This window comes from Vespa velutina, chromosome 1 (genome assembly GCF_912470025.1).
Source record: "Vespa velutina chromosome 1, iVesVel2.1, whole genome shotgun sequence".
In the NCBI taxonomy this organism is placed as follows: domain Eukaryota; kingdom Metazoa; phylum Arthropoda; class Insecta; order Hymenoptera; family Vespidae; genus Vespa; species Vespa velutina.
In genome coordinates, this window is record NC_062188.1 from 14350393 (window position 1) to 14371524 (window position 21132).

Genomic DNA, 21132 nt, shown 5'->3' on the forward strand with positions numbered 1-21132 from the left:
TAATTCGGTCTAAAAATTGTAAGTCACGCATAGAACAAATCATTATAATCTTTAAAAATTTTATTAAAAATCACGATGAGAGAAATCGTACACATCCAAGCAGGACAATGTGGAAATAATATCGGAACTAAAGTAAGGTTATGTTAATTTTTATCTTTGCATTTTTATATATTAAGAAAATTTCTTTTTTTCTTTTTTTTTTTTTATTAACGCTCAGATCGTTTTCTTAGTTTTGGGAAGTTGTCTCGGACGAACACGGACTGACATGTGACGGAATTTTTCAAGGAGAGTCGGAACTGCAATTGCAGCGCATAAATGTGTACTTTACTGAAGGATCTGGTATTGATAATTCGTCAAATAAAAATTTAATATTACCGATATTGTTAATATTAGATTTACGTACATTAATTATATACTTATTTTTATTAAAACCCGTCGTATTAATATAAACTAATATTATTATTAATATAGACTAAATATTTTTTTGTTATAACATAAGTTCATATCATTACATCAATCGCAGTCAACATAAATTATTAAAAAATAATACTAATGAATTTTGTAACTTTATACAGTGAAATTTGAAGTCCGTCAAATTTATGGATTACGTAAAATTTATTAAAAAATAAGTCTTGTATCCTGTATTTTTAGATTACAAGTTTATACCCAGAGCCATTTTAGTCGATCTCGATCCAGGTAGTTTAAGTTCCACGTTATCCAGTCGGTATGGTAGGCTATTTAATCCGAATAGTTTTATAGCGGGTCGAGCTGGGACTAGTAATAATTGGGCTAAAGGTTATTACACCGAAGGTGCTGAGTTAGTTGATACAACCTTGGATCTTATTCGAAAGGAGGCTGAATCTTGTGATCTGATGCAAGGTATCAAACATTCAATAAATTTTGTCTAATACAAAGAAAAAAAAAAGAAAAAAATTAACAGAGAAAAACATTCAAAAGTGTTTACAATTTATCAGGAATTCAATTAGTTCATTCTCTTGGTGGTGGCACCGGTGGTGGCATGGGTTCCCTTTTATTACAAAAATTAAAAGAAGAATACGCAGATAGAATAATAAAATCTTACATCATATTACCAGCTCCAAAAATGTCTAACATTGTTGTGGAACCCTACAATGCCATTTTATCTCTTTGCCATCTCATAGATAGTAATGACGAAACCTTTTGCATGGACAATGAGGCCCTACATTACATTTGCACCGAGACCTTGAAACTCGCCTCTCCTACTTACAGTGATCTAAATTATTTGATATCCAATTGCATGGCTGGCATCACAACTTGTTTCAGATTTCCTGGACAATTGAATACCGATCTAAGAAAACTTCTAGTAAACATGGTACCTTATCCAAGATTACACTTTTTTGTGCCAGGTTATGTGCCTCTCACGTCGAAAAGAGTGGCCCCTTACAGAGTACTTACGGTGCCTGAATTGACTAAACAAATGTTTGATGAAAAGACAATGTTTGCTCGTTGTAATCCAAAGAACGGTAGATTCTTAACAATTGCTGCAATTTTTAGAGGTAGAATGTCAACTAGGGTAAATATTAATTCTCTCAATCTTTTTTCCAATAAAATCTGACAATAATTTCGATCTCGTTATGATTTCAGCATGTGGATCAGCAAATGATGAACATTCAAAATAAAAACAGTTCTTATTTCATCGAATGGATACCGAATAATATAAAAACAGCGATCTGTGATATCCCACCACGTGGGCTTAGCATGAGTGCTACAATGGTGATGAACACCACAGCTATTCAAGAATGTTTTAAAAAAATGTTAAATATTTTCGACGGGATGCTTAAAAAAAAAGCTTACCTTCATTGGTATACCAATGAGGGAATGGAATTGTCCCAATTTTTAGATGCAAAGAACAGCGTTTATGAAATCGTTTCAGAGTATCAGCAGTATCAAGAAGCACCTACTGAAACGGTCTTTGAAGAGGAAGAGATAATTTATCAATGAATTGAGAATTCATTAGGAATAAAATTAAATTAAATTAATGATTATATAACTTATAAAATGTTAATGATAAATGATATCAACTCTTTTACATTTATTTCTGAAATATTATTGGTATTGTTTATATTTTCAGTAGAAACGCAGGGATAAAGTGGTCTCATCATTATTTTTATTATAAGTATTATATTTTGATCGGCTTCCTTTTACAATAATAATAATGAAACTAACAGCAGTTCGAACGATTACGAATTTCTTTTTTCGGTGATTTTATATATACTTGTATCGCAAAGTGATAAAGATTATATAATATGCACCTACATACCACCCTAACAAACCTATATTCCTTAAAATAAAAGAGTTCAAGTTTTGCTCGTAGAAATTAACAAATGATTCATAAAATATAAACTACCAGGCAGGAAAAGATAAAGATAAGCATTGTCGTTGTACGAGAAACGACGTCCTTAAAAAATCGTATATTACTTCTTTTTATTCTTTTCTTTCCTTTTTTAATAAAAAAAAAAAAAAACCGCAGTACGTCCTAAGCATTCCTCGCAATTAAACGATACTTGCGAACATATATTGCGAACATATAAAAGAAACGAGAAAAAAATAGGAAGAGAGGAAGAGAGAGAAAGAGAGAAAGAGAAAGGAGCATATTTTTGTCACTTTTTTTTCTTTTTGGTAAGATCGCTTTGGCGAACGAAGTACGATTACATCGGTGCCTTATATAAATTTTATATTTTATTTAAAATCCATCGCACGAATTCGATGTTTCTTTGGGAATAAATATAAATGAATTAATCAATGGTCTCGAATCAGTATTGTTCGATCGATCGATAAATTCGAACACAGAAAATACATATAATATCTTAAATATACATAGCATTGTATTAAATCTTTTGAAATTGTTTCCAAACATTATCTCCGACAACTCTGACATTATCGGGAATGAAATGTACGTTTTTTAAGATAGTTTCAATCGTTCATTATTAAAAACGTACGTAATCGTATAAAAGTATCAAAAAGGTGTCATGATGAACGTTTAAAAGTATCAAAGAACAATTTCTTTGACATTTTTACACTTTCATTCGGAAGAAGAACAGTATAAAGAAGAAAGAGGAAAAATAGGAGAAGGAGAGGATGAAGATAAAGATGTAAAAATATTGGAACACTCGCATTTTATTCCTGTTCGCAAGCCTCGAAATCGTCAGCGCATTCTTCAGCTTCAAAATCCTCTTCGGCTGTAGCTTCTTGATATTGTTGGTACTCAGAGACCAAATCGTTCATGTTTGATTCTGCTTCGGTAAATTCCATCTCGTCCATACCTTCTCCCGTGTACCAATGCAAGAAGGCCTTTCTCCTGAACATAGCAGTGAACTGTTCGGAAATTCTCTTGAACAATTCTTGAATAGCTGTGGTATTTCCAATGAAGGTCGATGACATCTTCAAACCTTTAGGTGGTATGTCACAGACAGCGGTCTTCACATTATTCGGAATCCATTCGACGAAATACGAACTGTTTTTATTCTGTACGCTGAGCATCTGCTCGTCAACTTCTTTCATTGACATTCTACCACGGAATACAGCAGCAACGGTTAGATATCTTCCATGTCTGGGATCACAGGCAGCCATCATGTTCTTAGCATCGAACATTTGCTGCGTCAGTTCGGGTACCGAAAGAGCTGAGTATTGTTGCATAGATCTAGACGTTAAAGGTGCGAAACCAGGCATGAAGAAGTGGAGCCGAGGGAAGGGTACCATGTTGACAGCAAGTTTCCTTAAATCTGCGTTAAGTTGACCAGGAAACCTTAGGCATGTTGTTACTCCAGACATAGTCAACGAAACCAGATGATTTAGGTCACCATAGCTAGGATTGGAGACCTTCAATGTGCGGAAACAGATATCATAAAGAGCTTCGTTATCGATGCAATAAGTCTCATCGGTGTTTTCAACCAATTGATGAACGGATAGAGTCGCATTATATGGTTCTACCACAGTATCAGAGACTTTTGGCGATGGCATAACCGAATAAGTATTCATAATCCTATCAGGATACTCTTCACGAATCTTAGATATCAGAAGAGTTCCCATACCGGATCCAGTACCTCCTCCAAGCGAATGGGTCAGCTGAAAACCTTGGAGACAATCGCAATTCTCGCATTCCTTCCTCACTACGTCAAGAACCGAGTCCACCAATTCGGCTCCCTCGGTGTAATGACCTTTGGCCCAGTTATTACCGGCACCGGACTGCCCGAAGACGAAATTATCCGGTCTGAACAACTTCCCGTATGCTCCGGATCGTACTGCGTCCATCGTACCTGGTTCCAAGTCAAGAAGAATCGCTCGAGGAACATATTTTCCACCGTTCGTTGATGTGGCCACTGTAAAAAGAAAATGAATCTAATCAAGTCCCTGTTAAAAATTTAAAATCGAACTTTGAACTCACACAATCATATATCTTATTTCACTTTTTTTCGCTTTTTTGTTTTTGGATACAAATTAATGATTCTTTCATATCCAAAGATTAATATATTGCTAAGTTGTAATTATACTAAAGTTTTATATAATTTTTTTTGATTTTTGTTTTTGTAGATATGAGAATGGATTATTGATGAACAACAATTCTATCTACTATCTTTATTTCCAATCAAACTATTTTATTAATTAATATCTTAATCCAGTTCGTGACCTTCATTTATTAAATGAGTCTTAAAAATGAGTCATCGCAATTACGGGATGTTAGTTTCTACATATTAATTCACAAACCTCTATTATTATTCCACCAAAAACTCCTATCAGAGACTTTAACGGTCGACGGAAATGCGTATACGGTTGGACCCGTGTGCCTGCATCGTTTGCAAATGAGTCACCGGTCGATTGCGTGCGAGATATACAGGGTGACTCTTTCTTTTTTTCGTTTTATGCAAAAATTGCACCGAGATATAATTGATGAAAACAGACAATAAAAGAAAGAAAGAAAAAGGGCGGGGGAAAGAAAGAAAGCATTTTATTAAAAATGGAGTATTCTTAGAACGACACACGCATACATGTGTATATGTATCTTGAATTATAAATCATATATTTGCACCGAACAACTTCCCCTAAGTTAGCTCCAGGTGCGTGCACTTCTGAGAACGTACACGTGCGATTTATCGAATGGGAAACTCTTCCATCGACTGATTAAACCTGCATGTACGCGTTACGTGACATGCTTGCAGGCGACACGAACGTCGAATCCCTTAAAAGAAAGGTTACAACTAGATATTTACTCGGATCTATACTTGGGACGATAAAATAGAATAAAAATAAATAACAGTAAAACAAATTATTTGCAACATTTAAACATATATGTTTCTTGTAAAAAAAAATTATTTAATAGATATATTAAATTGGAAAATTCATCGTTTAATTTATAAGATTATTTTATATAATTAGCAAGATACAACATAGAACCTGTTTTAGATATTAATTTAGCAGAATGAAACGCAACGAGTTTTTCGTTAATTCGCTGCGCAACATTATCATGAAATATGTAATTAAAGGGTATTATGCTTATAATGGAAGCACTAAAACGTAAAATTTTTACATGAGCAAGAATTATCGTTTGAAGATATCTAAAGATACTGTAGAATTTCCCATATAATATAATTATTTAAAGTAAATTTAGATAAAGTTTTTGATTCAGTAAGTATACGTATTAATAGTAAATCGAGTTTCATATGCTTCCATGGCTTCGTTTCTCATTTGATAATGTGAAATCTTTAGTAATTAAATTCTATTGGTTACGGTACATAGGATCATAATTAAAACTTGCTAAGCAACATCTAATCGAACTCCCGTGAGAATTATTTCGAAACGATATTTATTATTAACGGTATTTTGAATATCATCGATTGTTAACAAATTATCGTCTTATTTTTAATGAAACATAAGAGAGACGTAAGTATTAACATGACTTTGAACATTATAGATTTTTAACGAAATAAAAATATTTAATAAAACATTATCGATTTTTAATAAAACATAACATATGGGACTGAAAAATAATTGCTGAGAGGAAGTTTCGACTCTCTTCAAAATGCAAGAAGTCGTTTTGTATATAATAAATAAAGACTTTATGAATAAGCATGATGAACGTTCGATCGATTGACGTCCATAGTGGACACGTATCAAATTCGGCGAATGGACTGTGAATATTCAGAGAGGTTACACCATATTTGGTCGACGTATCGAACGTGATGCCTTTAAATAGATTTCAAACGTTTTCTTTTTTTTTTAAGCTTTACGCTTGATATTAAACTCTAATTACATTCATTCATAATGATTTAAAAAAATAGATATCAATCGATTTTTAATTAACTCGTTAATGCCCGGAATAAAAGAAGAAAATTTAATTAAAATGCGTCCTTTAATTAAAAAAATACACATTATTAAAACAAAGTATCTTGAATCTTGTCACTCGTAATATATTTAATTTATTTTCATTAAGACAAGATTAAATCAATCATCAGTTCGATAAAAAGATATTCCTGAAGATAATTATAAATCTAAATAGGAGTCTCGATAAATTTCATCGTAAGAATGAACATATGTATCCACATATACATTTATACTGTTATTTTAAATATCCAATGAGCAGTTAGATTGGATATACTGTAAGCTGTTACGAACGGAATACCCATGAGGAGACGAGTCTATGCATGTACATGACTGTCCTACAAATGTATCAAATATTTGCCATGATTTTCCACATACTTCCTTACCTACTCGTAATTATACTTAAGAAATTTAATTGGTGTGTAACATTGATATTAATCCTTAGAATCAAAACTTAAAATCTTCAGAATTCAATTTATACAAATGATGATATCAACAAAATTTAACAAAATTCCTAATAATTATTAATTTGATAAACAATGAAAGTATGAAGTAATTTAATTCGATTTATAAAAGAAAATAATATAGAAAGATGTACTGAATTATAGAGAGAGAAAAAAAAACAAGGAAAACGAATAAATGTAACTTGTTTTGCGAGTGCCTTGAAGCAAGAAGGACAAATAGAAAGAGAAAGAAGAAGAGAGTCGAGGATGGGCGTCGGCAGGCGTCGTCGTCCTCGTCGAGACTGCCAAGGGGTGAAAAAGTACAAAGCGTCTATTTCGGTCGTTAAATACTGGCGAGAGCGTTCCTCCCGTCCATTTTCTTCTTCCATTCCACGTACGAATATAAGTATATATAATGTCTATGTATATGTGTGTTTATAGGAAAACTACACGAATACTATCTTTCTAACTTTCTGGTAGTTTCTATTTTAACAAACGATTACTATTAAGCCAAGAAAAAAAAGGGATAGGGATTCATTTCGATGGAAAAAGAAACTCTTTCAATATATAACTTTGTACCACTTATTGAATGATATAAAACAACGATTATTATTCTAAATGATAATGTATCTCATCAATCTTATATTTATCTCTTTCTTGTACTTTAATGTAAATAAGATAATCCAGGATGATTATCCTATTATTGTATGTTAATTTTTCAAAAATGCTTTAGTCTTTATCTTGTGATTATAATAATTGATGATTATTTTTTATATAAGAAGCAATCTAATATGATAGAGATTTAAAGATTTAGATTAATGTAGAGAGGAAAAAAAAATTTAGAAGATAAGAAAGTTTCGTTTACCGGTAGCCTCGTTGTAATAAACGGAGATTCGCTCCAGCTGTAGATCGCTATCTCCATGATAAATGCCGGATTGGTCGATGCCATGCTCCTCGGAGATCACTTCCCAAAACTGCAATTAAAGTCATTTTTTTTTTTTTTAATAAAAGATCTTTTATTTATATAAACGATCATATAATTTTTACAAATTGATTTATATTAAAAAATTAGAAATCCATTAAAATATTTTATTTCAAATCCGATAAAATGCCGATGTATATCTTTTTTTTTATAGAAAATTATATATTAATAAGCTAAGTATAAATTAGATTCTCTTTCTCTGTTCGGGGACAAGGATAACAGAACTCTCATCTAAAAATAGAGAAGCACGAAATTAACGCGGGCTATGCCCCCTGACTCGTGTTCACCCTCCCTTAAACATTTTCTCTTCTCCATTTGTCCGGCGTCTTAACTATTTTCACCCTTCTATTAATAGCTGGCCGCAACGTCTGCGACATCCTCCATGAGCCGATGAACCTACGAAAATTCTACTTGTGTACTGTGACTTTCACTTCCAATCTCGGCAGATATACATGTAACGCGATCCCTTATGAATATTTTATGAATATCGTGCCGTGAATGATATCCAAAGCCTTTTATCTTACCGAGATTTTACATTTCGGTTCAAAAAATTCAAATGTAAAAATAATAATGATAGTTGAATGTATCAGAAATGACATCACTATAAATATAAAAATAAAATATATAATAAATCAAGTATTTAATGTTTTATAATATTATAAAACCTTATTATAAAAACTATAAATACAATACCTTCTGTATCTAATGTGTCTTATTTATTATTTTCTTTTTTTGAAAAGTATCATCACTATTTTTTCTAAAGTCAATTAATGATACCGTTATTCTTAAAAACTAAACTTAAGAAACCACGAAAGTACATACTTGAAACATAAAATAACCAAACCGTAAAGCTAATAGAAAAGACAAACATAATTACATGAAAGGAGGTTTCTTCGTCAAGAGACCGAAGCGCTACTTCGGCTCGTCACGCTCGTAAAATTCGCCACAATTTTCTAGTGTCACGGAAACTATAATTGGTCGTAGAAAGAAAGAGAGAGAAAGATAGATAGAGAGAGAGAGAGAGAGAGAGAGAGAGAGAGGGAGAGAGAGAGAGAGAGTATAAAAAACATTTAATATGCAAGATTTGAGGTCGTAGAAAATGCATAAAGGGTCGAAGTAAAGTCGTTAACGCTTAGTACACAGCAATATTTCTATTTCGAATACCGTAACCGGTCGTGGCCTGTAATTTATCTCATACTTCCCCGTACATATCTCGTTTTAATTTTGTATTTCTTTTTTTTTTTTTTTTGTTTTTTTTTGTCTTTTTCTTTTTTCTCGGTCTACCACAACGTTTCGTCTATCTCCTTAGACGCCTGCGGTCGAGTGATTTCTAGAGCGATATTTCGTTTATTCGAGACCGACATCGAGATTGCACGAGTTATTAGCTCGAAAGACAGAGACAGAGAGAGAGAGAGAGAGAGACAGAATGAGAGAGAAAGAGAAAGAGAGAGAGAGAGAGAGAGGACAAGAGAGATTATGGCTCGTATTATACGAGTTCGATCGGTCGAGCACACTGTGGCTTTTCTTCTTGGTAGATGAGATCGTTAAATTCTTCCATGCGGAAAACAATGGTGGCCGATCGACCGCGTGTTATTTCCACGACGACGAAGAGAGTCGTACATGAAAGAGAGAAAGAAAGAGACAGAAAGAGAGAAATAGAGAAAGAGAGAGACAGAGGAAGAATAGCCAGAGCTAATAAAACTTTCATTTCTCCCTTTGCTATCGTCCAAGCAAGCCAAACCTTTGTCTCTCTGTCTCTTTTTCGTTCTTCCTTTTTCTTTTTTTTTTCAAAATTACGAAGTTTTTTCTATCTATCAAAATTAAAAAAAAGTGAACTTTGGACAAATGAACGTGCTTAGTATCTTTCAATTATTCCATAAAAATTCAATTTACTGTGTAACAATCGACAAAGAGAAATGACTCATTTTAATTGATTCGAGAGAAGGAATTTACTTGTTTATAATGATCCCTTCTCTATGAGACTAATTACTAACTCGAGCGTACAATTCATTTTATTCATTAAGTTGAATGCGCACGCGTACACGGCCTCTCTCAAAAGAAAGAAGAACGAGCAAACGATCGGGACGAGCTTTCATTCTGAATCATGTAGAAATGTCTATTTTTGTGTTGATATAATTAAATAAATTGATGTTTCAAAATAAATTAAATAATAATGATAATGATAACAATAATAATAATAATAACAATAAGAATAACTATAATAATAATAATAATAATAATAATAATAATAATAATAATAATAATAATAATGATAATGATAATGATAATAATAATAATAATAATAATAATAATAATAATAAATGACATAATTAATTATATAAAATATATTACATCTAGGTCAAATCTATTTCAAGAAAAATATTACATTAAAAAGAAATCTTATCTATTCTTTGCAGAATATTTCAGGATTATTTTCAATATCAAGAAAAAAGAAAAGATAGAAAGGACTCCCCTGATGTTAGCCATATGTCATAATGTAGTAAGCTAAAGCTATATCTACCTTTTATCTTTTCTAAAGCAACTACGAACATTTCTATTCCGCATAAAGGCAGCAACCATCTGCTTGTCCACAAACTCAAATTTATATACCAGAAACGCGAATAATCTCTGACCTCGAATTACTCTTCGTTCATCTCAAAAATGTACACATTTAAAAATATTCTTATGTATACAGAATAAATCTACATATCATCTACACTTATTTATATTAAATTAAAGGGTGTCCTCGTGTGACAAGGATAGACCATCATGTCCCTTTAATTTTAGGCTAATTATTCTATACGCCTAAAGAAAAAAAATACTAGTGTCTCGTCTCATTTTTCTCTCAGACATGATTGTTTCCGAGTGGAGACAATAATAACAAGACAGAGCCAGAGAGAGAGAGAGAGGGAGAGAGAGAAAAAGAGAGAGAAAGAGAGAGAGAGAGAGAGAGAGAGAGAGAGAAAGAGAGATGAAAAGAGAATTACAAAAGAAGAAATAGAAAGATAAAAAGAAGATCGATTTATTTTTTTTTGTTTCCATTTTTTCTTTTTCTGTTTTTTTTTCCTTTTTTTAAGTACCTACTCGATTTGGTACGACACAACTCACATTGTGCATGTTACAAGAAATGGAACCCGTTAGCACTATTTTCTCGTGGATTCATTGTCTTTTTACCTCCCTTTACATCTCTCTCTCTCTCTCTCTCTCTCTTTCTCTCTTTTGTCCTTTCTCGCACAGCAACGTCGCGAGAGCGTGACTCAACTTTTCTCTGTTCGTCATGTTCCTACAGAGAAACAACGATCAATATGTTCGTCCATTCCTTTCTCGTCGATATACGCAGGCGACTATCAAAATGCGATTAAAAGATTAGAAATAGTATTAACCAATAATCTAATTCGACCGACGCAATCAATGAAAGGGACATAGCGAGGTTGCTGATACGTAGAGGAAATTTGCTATTTGAGGAAGGATAAATATTGCGCACTATACATTCAACTCTCGAGTATTTCCTTTTCTTTCTCTCTCTCTCTCTCTCTCTCTCTCTCTCTCTCTTTCTCTTTCTCTTTCTCTTTCTCTTCTTTCCACTAGTAAGTTGAACGTTCTAATCTCGTTGCCTGGATTCGTCGCGTTCCACGGCTTTTACGTCCTTTTTGTTTTTTTACTCGTCGACTCATTTACGACCTTTCGCCGATGTTTGCACGCTAAAAACTCGGTTTTATAAATAGTACTTTCTAAGGCTATAATTTTTCATCTTCATCGTTGGTAGAAAAATTTTTCCAAATGAAAACATTTTCGTAAATCGTAATTTTCATTTATGTACGATGAAAATTAAAAAAAAAGAATATATCATTAAATTGTATATACTGATACGAATGATTAACAAAAAAAAAAAAAAAAAAAAAAAAAAAAAATAAATGAATTATAATAAAATCGTTAATATTAAGATCTATCATTATTGCAACATATTATTATAATCTACTCAAACAATTCAATTTAATTTTATCGAGATTGCACAAGTATTGTTCATTGATTAATTAAATTTTATTTGCAATCTTCAATGATTTATCTATCCTTTGCTTTTATCTCTCTCTCTCTCTCTCTCTCTTTCTCTCTGTTTTTCTCACTCTTTTATTTTCGATAAAAATTTACAAAAACAATGGTTCTTTATCTATGAAGAACATTGAGATTAGTCGAGAAAATATTAGTCGTGACTCACCAGACGACGAGTAGACCCAAAACATTAAATGCGTCATAGAAGAAAAAAAGATTCCAAGCAAATCTCGATGAAAGTGATTCTACCATGGAAATTCGATGATAAGAATGAACTTAATCTTAATTTTTTTCATTGAGCATTATAACATTTATATTTTTATTCGCTGATTTAATTTCGTCTTTTTATCATTATCGATGGAAAATCAATCAAATATATTATTTATAAATGCAATTTTTTCAATAATTTTTAACATTCATCAATAATGTCTCATTATTATATATTATTAATAGGACATTAATATATATTATATATAATGGGACATTATTGATGAATGTTAAAAATAATAATAATAATTTTTTAAAAATATGATAATAATTTTTATTTCTAAAACGAAATTGCAAATTATAAAAGATATACTTTAAAAAATGTTAAATTTCATTGAAACTTCTTTTCACAACACAAAAAAGAGATGGTCTTTTGCAATCTCGTAAGGTATAATTTACAAGGTATTATGATCCTATCTCGGAATAGAAGAGTACTATAGTAAAAGAACGATTGCTCCTCGTGTATTCTCTTACAAAATTGTACGATGTTTATAATTATTATACTTGTGATCTATCGACGACGCCCACGTCAAAACTAGAACTTTAATTTCATCTAAAAAAGTTAAATCAAAGTTTGTCAATGGAAAAACTTTACATTGTTATTTCAAATAATATTGACAATAATAATATGCAAAAAATATTATAAGATTCTCCTAAACAAGAAACGAAAATTGAATACTTTATAGGATCGTCGCACACGAAGTCACGTTACAATGAGCTCGAACAGGTAGAACAGGTACAACAAGTACATACATGACACGAGGTACGTTGTTTGTTCAAATTGAACGAAGAAAATATTCAGTAAAAGAGTTCAGGGAATGGGTTTATTTCGGTCCCCTTGCTAGTACGCCATTGGACAGTAGACGACGATTAACGTAGAATCTTAAGTGTCCTCGTGATCTCCGTTTCTTTCTACTTTTATCCTTCGGTCTTTCTTTTTCTCTTTCTCTTCCGTTCGCTCACGATTAAAACATGGATCGCTTTACACGCTTCGACCGCACAAAGTCGAAGACCCTTCAACGAGTGTCGAACGAGGCGTGGCGAGAAAGAGAGAGAGAGAGAGAGAGAGGAGAGAGAGAAAATCAACTCGAGAGTCTCTTTAAATTCGATCTTATTGCTCGCCATTTTTATCTTTAATTCGATTAAAGCGCCTCTGGCTAAATTCTCTTTTACTTATGCACGTATGTATGTATTGAAATTAAACATTGATAGCAGGATGAAAAAAAATGTATACTTTTCTTTTCGATCGTTTCTTTTTTCTTTTTTTTTTTTTTTTTTTTTTCTTATTAATATTAATTCATCCGAGTGTTAAGGAATGAATGAGAGAGGAAGAGAGATAAATGCTATAGGGCGAGTAATCGATTTGCAGCCTTGTTCTTAATTTCTTAATTCCTTAATTAAGCACGATCTGATACCACCGTGAACTCATATGAAAGATCTTCGTGTAATCAAGGAGAGCTTCGTAATTTATTTTTAATCAATTTTTTTTTCTTTTTTCCTTTCTCTCTCTCTCTCTCTCTCTCTCTCTCTCTCTCTCTCTCTCTCTCTCTCTTTCATTTTTCTTTGATCAACGATAAGTCTTACATTATTGCACATTTGACGTTGTTCCTGATTGAATGAACAATCTTAAAAAATATAACGTATAGTCAATATATACGTGTAGTGTGTTAGTTAAAATTTTACTTTGTAAGAGTGTAAGATTAAGAAAAAGGTAATAATTAAGAATAATCATTCTTTTTGTTGAACGTAACGTTACTCGACGACCGCGTTGCTCATTCGTGTATAACGCGAACTCTTACAAAGTACGAAAGCTTACAATTATACTAAACTCGTACGACAATGAAACGGTCTGAGAAATATATATATATATATATATGTATTTGTACGTGCAAATTTAAATCTGTCAACATCAAATATAAACACTGAATATTTGTAAGTACATCGTAACGACCATGTCGATACTTCATTTAAACTTTTATTTTATTTCTGTTTTCACATCATAATTCTCATGACAAAATCAACAGGGAACATAAACGTTCGATTTCTCTTCTTCTTCATATTTACATACACACATTATACCTTTTGTTTTTTTCTTTTTTTATAATTCTTATCAACTATAAATATCTAACAGCCGGCATTTAACCGCTCAACTCATCACTGCTATCTCGGGATTCTATCGAGTTGCTCGTTTCACGCGTAACCCGTCTATCGATCGACTCGAAACCACCAACTCCTACCGCGTACGATTACTCTGAATTTTCCTACTATTTTCTCCATTTTTTCGATAAATTAGAAAATTTGAGAATGTTTGATCGTTTTTTCTCAAATTTCTTATGCATTAAACGAAATATTTTCTGTCTGTCTGTCCGTCCGTCCGTCCGTCCGTCTATCTGTCTTCTCTCTCATTGATTTCAATTGTTCCATGTAATTGTCTTGAAAAAGTGACCTAACTCACCGGTTACGATTAATAAGAATTTTCTAAAACAATTTTCTAAAACGTCTATGATAACTTTAAAAACATTTGATGAATATCTTTCAAACTAGCTGATCTCTTTGTCTCTCTATTTTTTAAATATTTCATTGGAAATATTTAAAAATATATTCATTGGAAAAGTGGCCTAACACATCGATCACGATTAATCAAAATTTTATTAAAATTTTCTAAAGATCTTCTCGAAACATAATGTTCGATTGGTTACTTTCAAACTTACCAAACCGAATAAGATATTCTCTCCTTCTATATTATAACCGTACTGTGTAAAAATATCCTAACTCACCGAGTACGATCAATAAAAATTCTCTTACAATTTTCCAATCATCTTCGAAACAAAACAGTCACATATTCTCGATCAATTTCTCTCGAATTTGCCAAATCAAATGAAATATTTTCTTTATCTCTATCTATTTCAGAATTATGCCATAATAAAAGTATTCTTACCTTAGCACCAATCTGGTTGCCACATTGTCCAGCTTGTAGATGTACGATCTCCCTCATTGTTGCAGTTCTTCTTTTCTCTGACAGCAAGTAGAAAAAAAAGCTCCACGAAAACAGCTGATCGTTTGTCTGTCTCTTGCTCTTTCTTTCTCTCTCTCTCTCTCTCTCTCTCTCTCTCTCTCTCTCTTCCTCTCTCTCTTTCTCTCTTCCTCTCTCTTTTTATTTTTCTTCTTACTCTTCTTCTTCCGTTTCGTACACGTTTGTAAGTAAAGTCAGCTCGATTCTTTGGGCTCTGCAACACTCTCGTCTGCTCGACGTGTCGAAAGCGAGTGCGCGTTGAGAGGCCTGGAAGAGGAGGCGAAGCCGAGTGCAGCCGTGCGTCGCGACGGGAGCACGAATGGAGTCGCTTCGTCGTTGGAGTGAGACAGAGGGATATAGAGAGAGGATGAGAGAGAGAGAGAGAGAGAGAGAGAGAGAAAAAGAGAAAGAGAGAGAGACAGAGAAAAAAGAGAAAAGGGAAGGAAGGGGAAGAGGCGATGTCGTGCTTGGCTGTCTTGAATTCAACGTCGAGGGACACCTCAGGAGGGAAAAGAGGAAACTACTGGGAGGGTTGGATGTGACTACCAGGACGATGATAATGATGGTGGAAAGCGAGAAACGGAAGAAAGAGAGAGAGAGAGAGAAAGAGAGAGAGAGAGAGAGAGAGAAATGAAATTTGTCATTTAAAAATAACGAAAGAGTAAATTAAAGAAAGATAGAGAGAAATGACAGTAAAATATCAATAAAATAAATAATAGAATTGCAAGTGAAATTAGGAAGTAATAATATTATCATCAAATAGAAAATATGATAGCTATATATAAAACTGACAGCAAAATTCATGGTAAATAAAATAACATAAATATATAATATTTCAAATTTGAATTAATAATATTAATATTATTAAATTATGAATATCTAAAGATTATTATTTTAAATTTGTTAGATAGAACAAATAATAAAATGAAAATAAAAGATTTCTTATAAGGTAGAACCAATCTAAGTAAAATAAAAAATGTTACTGTATAATAAAATAAAATAAATAAGATAAATGTGGAATCATAAAACAGAGTAATCATTATTAGTAAAATTGGAAGCGAAAAGGAATAAAGTCTGGCTTGACTCAATCTTTTCTTGTTACTTCCTCTTGAAACGTCAGAGAGATGCTGGGTGATTCTTCCCCTTTCTTGACTCTTAGCTTCTTTTATTCTTACTAGATCTCATTTCCAGAACCAGCAACCGAGATTTCTTTCGTACGTTCGTTCTTAAAATCCTTTATTCTTTATCAGTTTGATCATTCAGTCGAAAAGATTCTTCGAAGAATCTTCCTATGGTACGTTCCTATGTACGTTCTCTTTTCGTCTTTTTTTTTTTTTTCTTTTTTTTTTTTCTTTTTTTGATAACCTTCATCTTACTTGATCGAATATTAATATTCAGAATATTTTGTTATTTAAAAAAAAATTGTTACAAAATGTCTTGAAAATACAATATCACGTGTAAAAACATGAACTAATATTTGTTATATTGTTTAATAGTATAAAATATATCCATATATCAATAATATAAAGTATATCATTTAGAGCATAATAATATATTATTTTTTATATAATATAATCAATGATATACCATCTAAATGACGAATCGCTATCGATGTAAAGTCTTCTTATCAGAAATAAAACATCTTATCGAAGACGATATACCTGCAATAGTTTATGACTCAATCTCTTTCCATGAAGTTGTAAATATCTACTGATATGCATATATGTTAAACATAGCATCGATACGCTCTTGAGTTCAAAAAAAAAAAAAAAAAAAAAGAAAGAGATAGAAAGAGAAAAAAAAATAGAAAGAACGATATATAAAAGTTTAAAGACGAGTTCAAACATTTTAGCCGGCTTTGTGAATTAATGAACATTATCTTACGATAATGAGTTTACATAGAAAAAAAGAAAACTTTATTACTTGTATTCCATTTTTCATAACGATGTTGAAAAAACGATATTATCCTTATATAAATATGTCTACCGTTGATGATGTATCTTATTTCCGTTCGTAAATCAAATAGTATATTTACATAGATAAGTGCACTAGGCTTTTCTTGACTTGGTTATTCGTTTGGGAAAGTAAAAAAAAAAAAAAAAAAAAAAAAAAATGAAGCGAAGTTGACCGCACCACCCGGAAGTTTTATTCGAGGGCTTCGCAATGCGTCGACAGGAAGTGTAACGTGAGCCTGAATTTTTTCCAGAAGCTACCACTCTCTCTCTCTTTCTCTTTCTCTCTTTCTCTCTCTCTCTCTCTCTCTCTCTCTCTCTTTCTCTCTCCCTCTCTTTTTCTCCCTATTTTTACTCGACTCCGTGCCGTAATAACAATGAGAGTGGTTTTGAGTATGTATTTCCCCTTGATTCAGCCATCCATTTTGATTGATATGTCCAAAAAAAAAAATCATTTCTCGTTCGTGATACTCGTATATTAAACGAATCATTGTTATTCGAGAATACTTAAAAAAAAATAATAAACGTATATATCTTTCATTCATTCCTATAATGAATATAACGTGTATATCATATTATTATTATATATTATGTATAATGAAAAAAAATGATATATTTTATATCCATTATAGAAAATTTAAAATAATATAAATGATGTATAATTAATTTATTTTCTTTCTTATGGAATAAGTTTAATTACGATTAAATCCTTTTGATAATTAATATATTTGTAATTTTTATAATGTATATTTTTATTAATGATTAACACAATCCTCGAAATTTTTAAACAACCTTTAAATGTTCCTCTTATTATTCAATCTTATTTAACTCTATTAAATATAATGATATTTTTCATTATATTTAAACGTTCATGATTTTTTAACGATTAAAACTAAACGATATTATTTTAAATAAACAAAGATCATACGATTACACCTCGTATTTTCTATTATCATTATTTGAATCTTTCTGATCGTTCTTATGAAACTGTATCAAGTACATTGAACTAAACAATTCTGATCTGAAGTTAGTTTTAAAGGGCGAGGCTGGATTACAATCGTTATCTTCACCTATGAATCACTCTTAAACATACAAGTTGAGACTTCATAAAACGTTCAAAATTGTTAAAGAAAAACGAGTTATCGGCACGGAAAAAACATTTAAAAGAAAGAAAAAAAAAAAAAGAAGAATCGAGAATACGTGTTACAGAGGCGTTTTATCTCGTGAGTCAGTTCGAAAACAATTTAAGTTGCTCTCTTAGTTTCTTTGAGAACGATAATAATCGAAGACGGAGGATGAAGACGAAGTCGACGATCCTTCTGTCTCCAGCTGTGGTGCTCTCCCGCTGCTCCGAAACCTTTCTATTATTATTGCATTCTCATCTTTGCCCTCCGTTATCTTTAAAACTGTAACTCTTCGAGAGAGTTCCTATCTTAAGTTAAAAATATTTATGTCATGGTATATGCAGAACATTGAAATACGATTACAATTATTTATTTTTCGTAGTATACACGATTTTTGTCTTTATGAACGAATACATTCAATGTCTGCGATCCTTGAAAAACAGATCTTTAAAATCTTCTCCTTTATCAACTTAATTTACTGAAATAAAAACAAAATATATAAATTCATACTTCTTAACCAAAAATATCCCACCTGATCGTCAAATTACAATATATCAATGTTTAATGTTGTTTGATAGACAATGTAATATGTTTAAATGTGATAGATTATTTCTGCTTTAACATTTATTTAATATAAATTTATAAAAGTCAGTTTATCTTTTCTTTTTTTTTTTTTTTTTTTAAATAAATAATGCATTAAACGATTGTCGAAATATACGAATCATTGAAAATGTTTTCACAAAATCCTACATTTTTCTTGTTATTAAATAAAGAAAAAGTGGCAAATGAAATGCAGTCAATCGAATAAAATTACGAAGTAAATTCAATGATTTTAAATAAAAAATATTTATATTCGTTGTATGAAAAAATGTAATTCGCAGGGCAGGTTTTTTTTTCTTTTTTTTTTTTTTTTTTTTTTTTTTTTGTTTAATTAACGAATGGCGTCTTGGCTCGAAACAAACTCGCAAAGCGAAACGAACGTAGCCGGATGATGAGTCACGCTTACTCCTCTATACGGGGTCGACGTCTGCCGCGCTTTGTCAAAGAAGACCGGCTAGCTATAGTAGAAGAAGGTTCGTAGACATTTCGTGCATATTAAATTACTTTCTCGCTTTTGCTTCCTTTTAATCCTTATTTAATTACCCCCTCGTGGATTTAGCAAGGAAGCTTTGCAATAACGTAATCTCGTGAAAACCACTTACATGTTAGGTACTTTGTTTTTTCATACGAAGAAGACCATAAAAGTGTACGTTTTATTTTATCGAATGAATCTCTAAAGAAATTATGAAAAAAAGAAGAAAATAAATAAATTATATTATAAAAGGTAGCTCTGCTATTGATACTTTTAGAACACGCTTTTAATATTATACAATACAAAAGTTGTATAATGTATAATATTGTATATTTGTTTTTCTTTTTTGTTTTTTTTTTTTTTTTTTTGTAATAAATTATAAAAATAAAATTCTATAAAACTTGAAAAACATAGTACAAAAATGTTATAAAATATGGTATAATTTTGATACGACATGTACATAATAATAATTGATAGGACGTATAATCTTGATCGATATATGCTATCGATTTTTAAAAATTCACTTGATATTACTTCAGAATTATATACATGTATATTTTTTTTTTTTGTTAAATTATATATATATATATATATATATATATATATATATATTTATTTATAAAAAAATAAAAATTTAAACAAAGAGAAAAGAAGACAATGAGTACATTAAAAATGTTGGATTATCCTAACTACATTGAATTAAGGGTGAGAGATAACTCAATGATCTCAATGAAAGGAAAGAGACTGGAGGCGGTCCAAACGGTAGCAATCTAAAGAGCTCGCCCGTCTTTAATGTTATTTTAAATGTACGTACTCGAAATTCCTTACCACCCACCAGCCTTTCTGGAAAAAAACCACATATATTCAAGCTTATTCCATCAATTCGCAAGGGAAATGTGTTGATTAAAAAAATTCACCGTCAATTAAATAAATTTCATTTTAAATTCGTGCATCATCGATTCACATTTAACCCTTCAAAAAATTCTTTTTGACTCTTTATTTAGAAAAATCTATAATATTACGTTTTGATACTTTAAAATGATCCTTGAAAAATTTTACTTAGGGAGGCTGACAATGATCTGATTTCTTTGACTAACTGTATATCTTTGATCCGTTACTCTCCAACTCGTAGTCAACATTCTTTCGAAATGATGCCACATTATGCGAACGTTCGGTTAAACCGCAGTCATTGCAGCCTATCGGATTATAAAAAAGAAAAAGGACTTTTTACTATAAATATTATAGTTATAATCGTTCAAATTTCCCGCGGATTATTTTACTCCTTTGGAAAGAAAGAACGAGTGTTGATAATAACGTTCGGTCGATAAAAACGATCGAATATCGAATAAACTTTTGTTTGAAATTTCAAGATTAATTTAAAGAATAAATCTTTTTAACCATATTTAAGTCGATATTTAAATTTTTAATTTATATTTATAATTGACTTATTTATATCCAACGATATAGAATTTTATCGACGTTTCTCAATAATGTTCTTTAAATAATCGATAGAGGGCGAATCAACGATACGTACAATTAAATGTAGAATACAAAATTACAAATACATCTGTATAAAAATTCTTCAATGATATACAACAACGTATCTATGGTAGTAATTCATCAATGAAATGTAGTAACTCTATAGTTTGTCAATGATTCATAGTGAATCTATTAAGAAATTTGTCAATGATTCATTGTGCTCGTACGATTCATTAATGATTGAAAAATATCTACGATGAAGCTTGTCTATGATTGAAGAAACTCAGATAGTTGTATAAATTGCTTTTCATCGACATTACTGCGCATATAAACTAATAGATTTAAATTATTTGACCGATGAATATCAATTTAATACGTACCTCAATGAACGCTAGT

At 31.2% G+C, this 21132-nt stretch overlaps 2 protein-coding genes across 2 annotated transcripts; one reads left to right on the forward strand and one right to left on the reverse strand.

Annotated features, from left to right (window-relative positions):
• LOC124951241 (tubulin beta-1 chain-like) lies at positions 1-4448 on the forward strand. The gene is made up of 5 exons (XM_047499318.1): positions 1-132; positions 231-339; positions 652-879; positions 975-1552; positions 1624-4448. The coding sequence occupies exons 1-5, from the start codon at positions 76-78 to the stop codon at positions 1978-1980; spliced, it is 1329 nt and encodes a 442-aa protein (XP_047355274.1). The 5' UTR covers positions 1-75; the 3' UTR covers positions 1981-4448.
• On the reverse strand, positions 2488-15437 carry LOC124951229 (tubulin beta chain-like). The gene is made up of 3 exons (XM_047499290.1): positions 15035-15437; positions 7663-7771; positions 2488-4358 (listed from the first exon to the last, which is right to left on the reverse strand). Exons 1-3 carry the CDS (start codon positions 15089-15091, stop codon positions 3157-3159), a joined length of 1368 nt encoding a protein of 455 aa, XP_047355246.1. The 5' UTR covers positions 15092-15437; the 3' UTR covers positions 2488-3156.
• Between the last annotated feature and the right edge of the window lie 5695 nt (positions 15438-21132).

What these genes read in the sequence shown, in the direction of transcription:
- LOC124951241 (XM_047499318.1), top strand. Translation starts at nt 76, where the DNA reads ATGAGAGAAATCGTACACATCCAAGCAGGACAATGTGGAAATAATATC. An exon ending in GAAATAATATCGGAACTAAA is followed by an intron (nt 133 to 230) that starts GTAAGGTTATGT and finishes TCGTTTTCTTAG; the next exon opens with TTTTGGGAAGTTGTCTCGGA. An exon ending in ATCTTGTGATCTGATGCAAG is followed by an intron (nt 880 to 974) that starts GTATCAAACATT and finishes ACAATTTATCAG; the next exon opens with GAATTCAATTAGTTCATTCT.
- LOC124951229 (XM_047499290.1), bottom strand. Translation starts at nt 15,091, where the DNA reads ATGAGGGAGATCGTACATCTACAAGCTGGACAATGTGGCAACCAGATT. An exon ending in GCAACCAGATTGGTGCTAAG is followed by an intron (nt 7,772 to 15,034) that starts GTAAGAATACTT and finishes CTTTAATTGCAG; the next exon opens with TTTTGGGAAGTGATCTCCGA. An exon ending in TTATTACAACGAGGCTACCG is followed by an intron (nt 4,359 to 7,662) that starts GTAAACGAAACT and finishes TTCTTTTTACAG; the next exon opens with TGGCCACATCAACGAACGGT.